At 34.4% G+C, this 13,296-nt stretch overlaps 1 protein-coding gene across 22 annotated transcripts in view; it reads left to right on the forward strand.

Moving 5' to 3' along the window:
* Positions 1-13,296, forward strand: part of LOC138309051 (uncharacterized) — a 115,523-nt gene that overhangs the window by 66,859 nt on the left and 35,368 nt on the right. For 21 of the 22 annotated variants that reach the window (XM_069250152.1, XM_069250154.1, XM_069250157.1 and 18 more), the window contains exons 5-7: positions 10,914-11,106; positions 12,038-12,192; positions 12,458-12,536. In XM_069250152.1, the coding sequence (XP_069106253.1) occupies positions 10,914-11,106; positions 12,038-12,192; positions 12,458-12,536 (427 nt within the window). Of the gene's footprint in view, positions 1-5,375; positions 9,138-10,913; positions 11,107-12,037; positions 12,193-12,457; positions 12,537-13,296 lie in introns of those variants that run through there. The other variant, XM_069250173.1, reaches the window with a different exon arrangement.

Below are 13,296 nucleotides of genomic sequence, written 5' to 3' on the forward strand. Positions count from 1 at the left end.
ATACTGCAGGGGTTTCACTATCGCAAAACAATGTGGGTAAAGTACAAATTACCGTCGATTAGTCCCACCATCCGATGACTATGATGTCATTATTTGACGTGAGTTTTATGATGTCATAATCACTTGAAGAATTTTGTCATTTTGGGATCTCTACACCCTGTATTATCTCACCTTTGATTGAAGAAACAATATATAATTGGTTATCTCCCTTTTTGGTTATAGATAGGAATCATTCATCAGTTATCTCCCCTTAGTATTACTAAGAAATTTATTTAGTTTGAGCAAGTTTTTTTTTCCATTTTCAAAATTGGATTTATTTTCACTTAGAAAATTTCCAATAAGTTTATCACCAATGTAGATCATAGTAAATAATTTTAAGTAAAGTAGATGACTGAGCCAAGTGAGAAAGGACCGATTCATTTAATGATATGGACCAGTCTATTTACTTACTTAGTGGGAAACACTGTAATCAATAAGAACAGAGGGAATGTATACAATTAAAATCCACAGGAGCCAGTAACGATAACCAAACAGGGAGATGTCGCCCTTTATCAAAAATTCTCTAGTAATATGTACATGTACATGTAAAAGTAGCCTTATAAATATCTTATCTGCCCCTTGAACTTTTGACACATGCTTGTGTACAACAAAAAACTCCCCCAAGAAAAAAATTGTAATATAAAAATTTGTTTGTTTTGTCATTTATCAGTTTTAATTTCATGGATTATTAATAACGAGATTCAGTTTCATTTTAGTGTGAACGAATCGGATGACAATTTTCTCATAGCTTAAGCTCATGGATAACGCCTCCCATTACTTGACTACATAATTATTTCATATGAATTCTTCATAGCAATTTCACTTTAATCGAGATGATGAAAATCTAATCACGGCTATGCAAACATTTCACATTCTTCTGTAGATAATAGAGAAACATAGTTCTATAATATTTAAAATTTAGTCTTTCATACGACCTATAATAACGCTAATTTAGTTATTGAATATTCACAAATATTATGCATTATGGGGCCAATGTACTCTTAGAAGTGTTTACCAATCTGATTATATGATTTGGTATAATGACATTATGATATAAACTCAATACAGTTTGTTTATCCTCCGTGCCACATGATAATATACTAAATTGTTATGTCGGCTGTGGAAAATAAAGAAAATAATTGAAGAACTTTGTGAGGAAAAAAACGATATTTAATTGTCAAATTAGATTTGAAATGAGTATTTGCAGAAGGGGAGACTATAAACAAAACTTATTCCGTAGCAACTTAATTTCACGTTTCCCAGTCTCTATAATTTAGGCCTAAACAAAAATATGTATGTTTCAGGTACCCCTACCTACCCTAGTTTTTACTTCCGACCCTAGCTATTTCATCACACTTTTTCAAAACAAAAATGTTGTGTGTGAAGTTGTCAACTTAGTTTTTTACGCATGCTTTAAGTTTATCAAGATAAAGTTCAATTTCGAATATGGTAATGAGAAATAAAAGACTTCTAACTAGCCTAGAGCCTGAATGACAAATTACATGTATTACTAAATTACTTTGCAATGTAGTAATAAAGCAACTCAACTCCTCCCCCACCCCTCCTAGAAAAATTAAAAAAAAAAAAATGAAAAAAATCCCGACCAACCTACCCTATATTTTTCAGTCACCTGAAACATGCATATAAATTTTTTTGGCCTTATAATACCAACATTGAGTTATCTCCAAGGTCGGATTCTATTAATGACCTTTTATTTGATTTCATCTTGGATCTATCTTAGCTTTAACTCATACACCCCTGAAAACACATTTGGACTCTTCTACTTCAAGACCTGGGACAGTCTATTATGAAATTTCAGGGTTGAATGGTTTAAACAAAAATGTAGCCCTTAAAACTGGTTTACATGTACAAATATGTATTTATAATAAATGAAATGTTATGATTCTAGAATATAGTCCTAAAAAACTGGTGTAAACTATATATAGCTTATGTATTATCATTGATTCTTTAATAAGGAAAAATTATCCCCACAAATGACATATTGGTAATTTGGGATGAGCAATATATGATATTTCATTGCTAATTAAATCGTATGTGTAGCCTGTTTTGTCAGGAATAAGGGGTACCGTGTATTCATTAACAACATTCGGAGACGCCAAACATACACTATCAACAACACGATCGGAGTGACAGAGAATTAGCTGAATGGTAAAGCCAATTAACATGTAGTTTGTGTCCAAATATTGCAATTTGACTAAAGCAAGGGTGTCTGTACAAATTTTAATTCCATAATCACCTTTGTAAAAATTTCTCCTGGGGAAAATTAGTTTCAGGGTATTTATCACCGACATTTTATATATGTATGTATATATCAATGTTTACATGTAGATAAATATTGTTATAGCTGCCTATTAGGTGTATGGTAATTCTTTAAAAAAGAAATGGAGAACTGTTTAGTTAATGAACTGGAACCAATGACATAGATTTACGAAAAGTATATACAGGTGGGATCTATCGTTCTGTCAAGGAATTTAGACTTTTGTAAGTCGAAGAATTTAAGTTTGATCTTCACTATACTTAGATAAATATACTATACTACAGTTATAACGAACTAATTTCTGTCAAAGAATTTAGACTTTTGTAAGTCGAAGAATTTAAGTTTGATCTTCACTATACTTAAATAAACATACTACATTACAGTTATGATGAACTAATTTCTGTTAAAGAATTTAGATTAGACTTTTGTAAGTTTTAAAGATTTATCTACACAATACTTAAGTAATTATAACTATACTTGCTATCATGAACTTGAAACATAAACAGTTTTCATTCTGAGCTGAAATATTGGGTACTTACAAAAAAGAAGGGCCCTTATAACCAATTGCAATTAGTTCAAAAGCAAATTAAAAAGCTTAATAGGGCAATCAAATAAAAAGTAAATTCATGACAGATCGAGACTTCTATTTTTGATGCCATGGATGGCTTTGTCCTGCTCTGATGGGTAGAGAGCATAAAAGATAAGATTTGAGGAATAGAATAATAAACTTTTCATGTCTGATCAGGGAAAGGAACCTTTATCGCCACCCCAATAATCTCGATGTAAGGCAATTAAGTGTATTGTTTCAATAATAAACCTAAAAATATTTTGCAATAATTTCAAAACCAGTTTTATTGGCTGATATTTTTAAGTTTTGGTTTTTGGGCAGGTATAATCCAATGCCTAATTTCCATGTCCGGTCTGGAAAAGGAAGCCACACACATACCCCCCACCCCCACCCTCCCCACACACATACCCCCAACTCCCCACCCTCCCCTCACACATACCCCCCACCTTCACCCTACCTTCCTCACACACATACCCCCACCCCCACCCCCACTCTACCCACACACATACCCCCAACCTTCCCCACACACATACCCCCACCTTCCCCCCACCTTCTCCACACACATACCCCCCCCCCACCTTCCCCACACACATACCCCCTACCCTCCCCACACACATACCCCCCACCCCCCACCCTCCCCACACACACACACCCCCAATGTCAATGAAAGCCAAGTGTGCTTTTTAGAAGCAGAAAAGCACTATGTGAATTTCATATTGATCAGACATACTTTTTTGGAAACTCAGAGGTATACTGAATTCATCGATCTTATTCTAAAGTATAGATGCAAATCTATTTTCTTGGTTGCAAAAAACCTGATACCTGAGTTACTAAAAAAAACACTTGCATAGATTTGAAAAGAAATCCAGCAATGTTGTCACAATTTGAGAGAATTTAATAAGATGGTTAACCAACATACCGTATTTGAAGCCATCCATATAAGCACCCCTTTCCCTTTTTATTTAAAGCCTCAATTTGTGTTTTATATAGACTGAAACTATGAAAACTTCTTTTTTCTTTTTTTAAATTGATTAACGATTTATCTGAGTAATAATTTTATAAAAGATTAGCCCATATTTAGTTATATTAAGCACCCCTTCATTTTTTAATTTTTCGACTGTCCTTGGTGGTCATTGGGTCGAATATGGTAAGATCATTGGCCTTCAATAGCTTGTCATATATATACTTTGTTGATATTTTTGTTGTACAAATTAATAATTTACAAGTTCAAATAAACTGAAGGTGAGAATTTCATTTCCATTGTTCCTGTTACCCTGGGGTTTCTTTATGTATACAGCTAGTTTTCCTGTTTTAATTGAATAATAATTGATCTTCTAAAAGGTCCCATTACAAGATTGTGTTGTACTGAATTGGTGGCAAACTTGAAATCAATTTGTGCTAAAGAGAATTTCTATACAATACTTGACAAAAATTGGAGACTGTTCAAACTATTGAATTATATATGTACACCTTTCTTTTTAAATTAAATCAACTCAATCATTTTGTATTTTCTTTTAAATTTTTTTAGATTATTTCTAAGAAATAAAAACATGTATATCTTTCAAGAAACTATCGGTTTATTCAATGATAACATAGATTCTAAAATTAATTATAAGTCTGATAATTAAGTCTTTTGAATAAGTCTGATAATAAAGTCTTTTGAAATCTTTTGAGATTTTTTTTTGTTACGAAAAGTAAATGATAAAAAAAAAAAAGTAAATGATATTTGATCATCTTTCAGAAAAAGTTGATGTGTTTCTTGGTGAACTTATAGTGATTTTATAATACAAGGGAAATTCAAGGATAATTCAACTTACCAATAGCTTTAATACAATCTTGACTTAATTCAACTTATTATTCACCCTACACATTTGTAATGGACTATTCCTGACATGGAATTGGTAAGTTCATATTTATATTCAGGGGTGTGTAAAATAAGTTAATATGTTAAGGAATGATACTTCTAAGTGCTAAATGCAGGTTTTCGTTTGAGTTTATTGGCTCATCTGTGAACAGAGCACAGGTGGTAATTTGAAATTGATTTCCTTCAGGGAAAGATTTAGCAAATCTCGTTTCATAATAATGATATTTGAGATATAAAGCCTTGAATTTGCATACTAAATTGCCGAGATGAAATTTTCATACAGAACTGAAACCTTAAATAGACATTTTGATATTACGGAACTTCAAGGCTCTGGCAATTCAATGGAGGCAAAGATCATTTAATCAAGTAAAGCTCAAAAAAGCATAAAATAAATCTAAATCTGAGACATTTAATGTACATAAGTGGGGTATTACGGGTTTGTGTGTAAATATATAAGGTATATGACTTTTAAACCTGACAATTTTGGGATGAATCGAAGCCAAGTTTTAAATTCTCAACAAGCCGACGTGAATATAAAGCAATATTCGTGGGTTATTAGTTGTAAACAGCTCATGAGAACCGCAAAAGATTGTTGACTTTGAATATTCATAATTCGAGTGGACACTATGGTCGCCCCTAAACGACTGTGTATTGGGACATTTAAACAACATGGACCCCGGCGTTTAAGAAGCGGCATATTCTGCCGATGTTCAAGTAGCTATGGCTTTGCTGAAGGACTTTCCTTTTTGATAAGTACCCCAATATGTAATATATTCTCCGGAAAATAAACCCCTACTGCACTGATAACGATTTTCTGACAACGGTGACTACATTTTGAATTGGATGTGCGAACAAGAACATTACAGGATTAACTCACCCAGAAAACAAATACTTTTAAGGAATTTTTTACCAATGTCGACAAGGGCTTGTGATCAGTTTTCATGTTTTCTTGTGAAAGTGAATGTGACCCAATACGTTTTTCCTCGGTCATACACTTGAAATTCGTTCAGTGCAAAGGAATTGTATTATCCGTGTCAGAGAACATTCATGAGTACACAAGTATTTTCTTTCACTGATCTCTCAACAATAGCATAAAACAAACAGGGAAAATAGTATGTTGACTTAGGGCTAGTTTTAACAGCATTTTATTGGTGACTTTAAAGAAAGTGTGCCAGCTGTTATTAAATATAAACTCAATAATGAATTGTGGTTTGACGCTGAACATTTGGAATGGATGAAAGTTCTTTTTCGTCGATATTTGTTAGGCTTTGAAGCCTGACCTGGTGTATGGCTATATCACAATAGAGGGTTTCACTAGTTGGACCCGAGGTGTTGGCTATATGAACACTTATGTGTTGTCTAGTAACGCCTATATCGTGGAGAACATATATTTTAAATTTGATATATTACATACTTCGACATAATCCAATTGATAAGTCAGTGTTGTATTAATACTCTGATAACATTCAGTGGCAATTACTTGAAATTTTTCTTTTTGATTTTTCTTTCTATTTTTTTTTTCATGGTGGTAAAGATTTTAATGAAGGTCATAAAACGTGATTAATTGATATGTTGCAAACACAAACAGAAGCCTGCTATTTTTAGCCGATAAAATAGTTAGAAAAATTGATCGAAAGTTTGCAGCAGTGGTAACAGTATGAGTTTTGGTCGGGTGGCACGACAGAGAGACATAAGTAACGAACGACAAACAATGAATACTGGACAGGATAAGAACAGCGGAGGGACGAATAGACAGACACAGACTATACATATTCATAATCTCGAAGGAAACAGTTTCCGACGGAAATCTTTTACAATTGCTCATCTATATCTCTCGTCAGCCTCACTTTCACGGCAGCGACAGCGGGCGGCTATCAGGCAAGAGCACAAGGAATCGTCAGAAAAAGAAAAGGATAAAGAAGACTCGGATGAGAAATCGGCGACAACGAGTGCAATGAAACCACAAAAGAGCTGATGAAAGTGTTATTCATATAAAATATTTCATTCTGGATATTTTTGAAATTTAAAAAAATCAAGCTGATGAAAGTGTGAAATATTCATGTTGAAATTTTTTTATTCTGGATATATTTTTGCAACTTCTAGTCCAAAAATTTGACAAGGTCTTATAGGAAAAAGTGTATTCCGTCATCTGGATGCTTTATAACAATCACATTTTATTCTGGATATTTTTGCATCTTCACGTCTGAAAAGTTGACAAGTTCTTACAGGATAAATTGTATTCCGTCATCTGGAGTCATTAAGTTAAAATCACTTTATGTGAATTTGTGTCCTGGCAAGGGTCATTGTGCAATAGAAATTTCTTATTGGGATATAGGTTTGTACATTTCATTTGAAGAGGTTTAAAAGGTCATACCAACTGGAGATATATACAAATATCTTTTAACCCTCCACAGTGATCCATGATTTATTAACTCCGAATCTACATTAAGTAGAATCAATCAACCGTGAAATTCTCTGAATCATTTTTGACCTGGTTGACTCGGAGAATCGGTGTGTAGTGTTATTTACAGCTTAATGGATTCCTAATTTACTTTCTTTATAAATAGAAAAATCCACATCATTGAATGAAAAAAAAATAATTTCTTCTTTTTTTTGTTACTTTTTAAATTAAATTTATTTGTCAGTATTAAATAAATTGGAAAGTATTTGAATAAGCATTCATAACAGTTCAATATATAACTTTTGACAGGTAGCAATTGATGACAATAGTTATTAAATTACCGTAATACAAATTTTGATTAAAATCAAATTAGAATTTTTTTTTCACAAACCAAAACTGATTTCTAAAAGGGACATATTAGCTTGTCTATTGTGCAAACAAGAACAAAATGAGTCAATGTTTCAAATTTCCAAAGTGCCATGTCATGAACGGTAGTTCATTTAAAATTAAAGCTACCGTGTTAAGAAATATAACTGATACATTGCGCTGCTCAATCCTGTGTAATTAGAGTAGGGTCTCTACTTAACAGCACCTGGGAAAGGAAAAGTAATTTAATAATTTAGAATACAATGCGGTAGTGTTGTCGGAACTATTTATATTTATGTAGTCTGTCCCTTATTTCTGAATTTGTGAGGCATAATACACTAAGCCATTGTGTTCATTGCGTATTAGGGCCCATTCGCTTTCACCGAAACGCCAAGCGATCATCAGATAGCGACAATATTTACTTTGTATAATAGGTTTATACTGTACTTGGATCTCTAGCTTACCAAGGATCAGTTTAAAAAAAAACATTTAATGAAAAGTTTGTGTTGATTGTGGCTAAGAAAATTTGGAGAAGTTGATGTGTGTTTATTATCGATAATTCGGGCTGTGGAGAAAATTGAAAACTTTATGGACAAGATAGACATACCTGTATACATACTGAAGAGGCAAAAGGTCGTTAATTTCTTAGTATATGTGCTGGTGAACAACATTTTTATCTTACGTTGACGTGCTAAGAGACTGTTATAGCTGTTCACTTTGGATGGGATTTTAAACAGTTGTGATGTCAACACCTAGAGATCGTGTGTTCATTCAGTACGAAATAGCCAAATGCCTAATGAATTCGCCAATTAGTGATTTTAGATCATTTCATACACAAGTTGTTTACTTGTAAATAAGTGTGGTATCAGCATTAATGGTGATTTTAATTAATAGAGTGAATTCAATTGGCAACAGCCCTATATTTTTTGTTCGAAATGTTTTGGTTTAAAAACTGTGAGTGTGATTTATTTAGTCAGTTGTTAAAACAAGATGGATGACTTAAATTTACAAGATTTCGTAAAACCATAAACACATACATGATGATCTCGCGTAGCAACCACGGTTTTTTGTAGTAATGGTGGAAAAAGTGATATTCAATGTTGAAATTTGTGGATTAGATTGAATTTTAACTTTTAGAATTTAATGATTTTGAAGCGTAGCAACTACTGTTTATTGTAACAGTTGCAGAAGTGATATTCAATGTTGAAATTCGTGGATTATATTAAATTTTTACATTTTAGAATTTATTGAAAATATGGATATATTGTGAAGTGCAATGTGTGATCCTACATTCATTACTTTGATTTATAATTGGAATGTTAATTATCCGAGTGACGACTTTTCATGTGCCGAAAACATTACACCATGATGGTGAATTTGTCTAAGGGGAGCTTGGATACAATCCAGGCTCAGAACAAACTGCTAAAAACTAGCTACTGGAATTACTCCGAACAACTAGAAGAGTTTATTTCGCGGTATAAAACGCGACCTCCGGATATTAAGTTCTGGCCTTATGGACCCTACTGGCCCAAATTCTATGATAGTGAGGTGTTAGAAACACCAAAACACTTGAAGACTTCGCCAAACTTTAAGGAACCACTCGCCCGGCGACATAAACATGGTAAGTTAGGCCCTTAGTGTTAGCAGATGGAAGGAGATACCGCAGTACAGTCAAACCTGTCTATTAAGACCACCCAAGAGAAAATAATCATTAAAGCCAGGTGGTCTTTATACACAGGTTGAATTATATTGATATTGACTATTTTGGACCCGAATTAGAAAGTGGTCTTATTAAGCAGGTGGTCTTTATACACAGGTTGAAGTATATTGGAATTGACCATTTTGGACCTGAATTAGAAAGTGGTCTTATCAAGCAGGTGGTCTGTATACACGGGTTTAAATACATTGAAATTGACCATTGGGACCTGAGTAAGTTGTCTCATGAAGCAGGTGGTCTTTATACAGAGGTGGTTACTAAGGAAAGTTCCACTTTATTCCCCTGGTATACTGCCTTCCTGCCAAAACACTTAAAAACAGATGGAGAAGCTAAAGAGAGAAAGCTATTGCCGAGAAGTATATTGTGGCAAATATTCACAAGGTTACAGATTTTATTGGTGCAGATTTTCCATTTTTAAAATGCATTAATATAAGTTAAACTTGCATACCCCTTTCAGACTGCAATGTCTTCAATAAATGTTTCTATATAAACGCCATTGGTTTACATCAAATGATCATTTATATAAGGAAATGTTCGCTGTTTATCTTTAGAAGCCTTTGTTACAAATTTGCTGTGAATACGGGGAACATTTTTAATGTCCATTAATTCTAGTCTGTATCCTTGACATTATGCCATTTCTGTATGTGTCATAGTGTACTAAAGTATTGGCTGGATTCTGGTGAGTTTGAACTCTTTCACCCCTGAAGACACATTTAGACTCTTCTAAATCAAAGACTAGACCAGTCCATTATGAAATTTCAGGGGTGATCATTGAGTTAAAAAAGACAAAATTATGACTCTTTTGCGAGTCACCTTTTTTTTATTCAGCCAAAAAGTCACTCACAATGTTACCCTACTGTTGCTAAGGAAAAGATAACTCTATTTTTTGTCAAGGTAGGGAACAGACAACCGCCTCATATTTTGTTGAAGAAAAAAAACAAAATGTTCACCGAGATCCTATATAAAAAAGGACATGACACCAAGATTTTTCATGCATGTACATGTATTAATATAACAAAACTAGTCAATAAATTGTCATGCTTTATTAAATTGTGTTTCTTTGATATTGTCAGAAATACTAAACACAAAATATCATATGCACTATGTGTTGTTGATCCAAAGATTTAATTTGACAATTTCCACAGTGATCATGTCAGCATATCGAACCGACTATCACTTCGTCATAGAAACATTCTTTTTTGGGGATGTTTATGTGGCGCGGTGGAAGAAGGTGCAGGTATGTTTGGCTAGGCGATTGGGTGCTGTAGATCGTGAGTTTCGAGGCCCGGATAGGTCACGAGTCAATAAATTGTCATGCTTTGTTAAATTGTGTCTCTTTGATAAGATACAACTATTATATATTAACTTTAAAATGGATCACCATCTTCATGAAAAATGTCTTCTATGAAAGGCAGGGCATGAATTGTTATACATGGACATTGATCCTATTCCATCCCTTTGTGTCCCTCAGTAGTCTCATTGTGTCCATCAGGTTCAGTCCCGCCCATCCTGTCCCTTCACATGCTGCTTTGGTACATGGAGGTTGATTCTAGAAATCACCTAAGGTTGAAAAATGTCCTGCTCAAAATTAATTACCTTTTATTTGCTGATTATTTTGTATTTAAACACCACCGTATAACTCTTTCTACTTAATTAAGATTTGTTCTTTGATATTTGCAGATCTACAATTTCCAGTAACATTTGACAATCAAACATCACAGTACTCTGGTAAATGGCGCGGTGTGCTGATCGTTTATGACTCAGAGAGGAGTAGTCGTGACCGTATACCACAACCTGTACCAGATGGATGTTGTCCTAACCTCTTGTTTGAATCTCGTTTTGAGAGTGGAAACCTTCGGCAGGCTAGGAGAGTGTAAGTGTTATCATATAATGAATCAGGGGAGATAATTATAAGGAGAGTGTAAGTGTTATCATATAATGAATCAGGGGAGATAATTATAAGGAGAGTGTAAGTGTTATCATATAATGAATCAGGGGAGATAATTATAAGGAGAGTGTAAGTGTTATCATATAATGAATCAGGGGAGATAATTATAAGGAGAGTGTAAGTGTTATCATATAATGAATCAGGGGAGATAATTATAAGGAGAGTGTAAGTGTTATCATATAATGAATCAGGGGAGATAATTATAAGGAGAGTGTAAGTGTTATCATATAATGAATCAGGGGAGATAATTATAAGGAGAGTGTAAGTGTTATCATATAATGAATCAGGGGAGATAATTATAAGGAGAGTGTAAGTGTTATCATATAATGAATCAGGGGAGATAATTATAAGGAGAGTGTAAGTGTTATCATATAATGAATCAGGGGAGATAATTATATGGAGAGTGTAAGTGTTATCATCTAATGAATCAGGGGAGATAATTATATGGAGAGTGTAAGTACGTTTGATCATATAATGAATCAGGGGAGATAATTATAAGGAGAGTGTAAGTGTTATCATCTAAAGATTACATCAGGGGAGATAATTATATGGAGAGTGTAAGTGTTATCATCTAAAGATTACATCAGGGGAGATAATTATAGGGAGAGTGTAATTGTTATCATCAAATGAGTCAGGGGAGATAAATGATAGGGAGAGTGTACTTGTATCTAAATGATTAGGTCAGGGGAGACAATGATAGACTGTATTCTTGCCCATGTCAACTTTAAGATAGATTGATGTGAAGGTTAAGGGAGTTATGGCAAATATGATAATATACTTACCATTGTTTAAAGCTAACTTTTAAGTTGTAAATGTTAATGCTATAGTAATCATGATGAATACTGTATATTTCTAGGGGGCAGTTTGAGTATGAACTTGTGTTAAAGACCGACCTCCACACCAATCGTCACACACAATGGTACTACTTCCGTGTCCAGAACGCTGTTCCTGGCGTGGTCTATAAGTTCCGTATCGTCAACTTATTAAAGAGAGACAGTCTGTATAATTATGGTAAGTACAGGTATAGCTATACATGTCTGTTATTTCTCCATCTTACAAACTTACTGTATTTGCCATAATTTGTACATTTTTTGTTATTTTTTTCAACATACAAACTTAATGTCATTGCCACTATTATTATTGCCCCACGATTCTTCGGAAGGAGTTAAAAGTTATATAATCAACTCCCATCCCATGGATTAAATGATGTTTTACAATGGTGTATCTGACTGGGTTTTTTTGGACATATTTGATTATTTTTTTTTCGCTCTTACAGGCATGCGGCCATTGTGCTACTCTGAAAAAAGTGCAAAAACAAAACAGATTGGCTGGATCAGAGCTGGTCACCATATAAGGTAAGGTCGAAGTTCAAGGGCAATTTTTAACTCATTCACCTCATCATTTTCAAAATGGACTTTTCCGGTCTTTGAATCAGAATTGTTTGTGTCTTCAGAGATGAATGAATTTGTAACAAAACTTAATGCTGAGCCACCAACCTGTTCATTTGTGTTTCAGAGACATTATATTGCTGTTAATAAAATTAAAGTTTCAATAAAAATGTATCTATATCATGTTTTCATGCCCTACCATTTATGGGAGTGGGGATGAAGTTTGGGGGATTGGGATGAAGTATGGGAGTAGGGATGAAGTATTGGGGTGGGGATGAAGTATGGGGAATGGGGATGAAGTATGGGGGATGAGGATGAAGTATGGGGGATGGGGATGAAGTATAGGGGGGTGGGGATGAAGTATTGGGGATGGGGATGAAGTATTGGGGATGGGGATGAAGTATGGGGAGTGGGGATGAAGTATGGGGGTTGGGGATGAAGTATGGGAGTGGGGATGAAGTATGGGAGTGGGGATGAAGTATTGGGGGTGGGAATGAAGTATGGGGGATGGAGATGAAGTATGGGGTGGGGGTGAGAGTATGAGGGGTGGGGATGAAGTATGGGAGTGGGGATGAAGTATGGAGTGGGGATGAAGTATGGGGGATGGGGATGAAGTATGGGGGATGGGGATGAAGTATGGGGGATGGGGATGAAGTATGGGGATGGGGATGAAGTATGGGGGATGGGGATGAAGTATGGGGTGGGGATGAAGTATGGGGGATGGGGA

Source organism: Argopecten irradians, chromosome 15 (assembly GCF_041381155.1).
Source record: "Argopecten irradians isolate NY chromosome 15, Ai_NY, whole genome shotgun sequence".
NCBI lineage: Eukaryota > Metazoa > Mollusca > Bivalvia > Pectinida > Pectinidae > Argopecten > Argopecten irradians.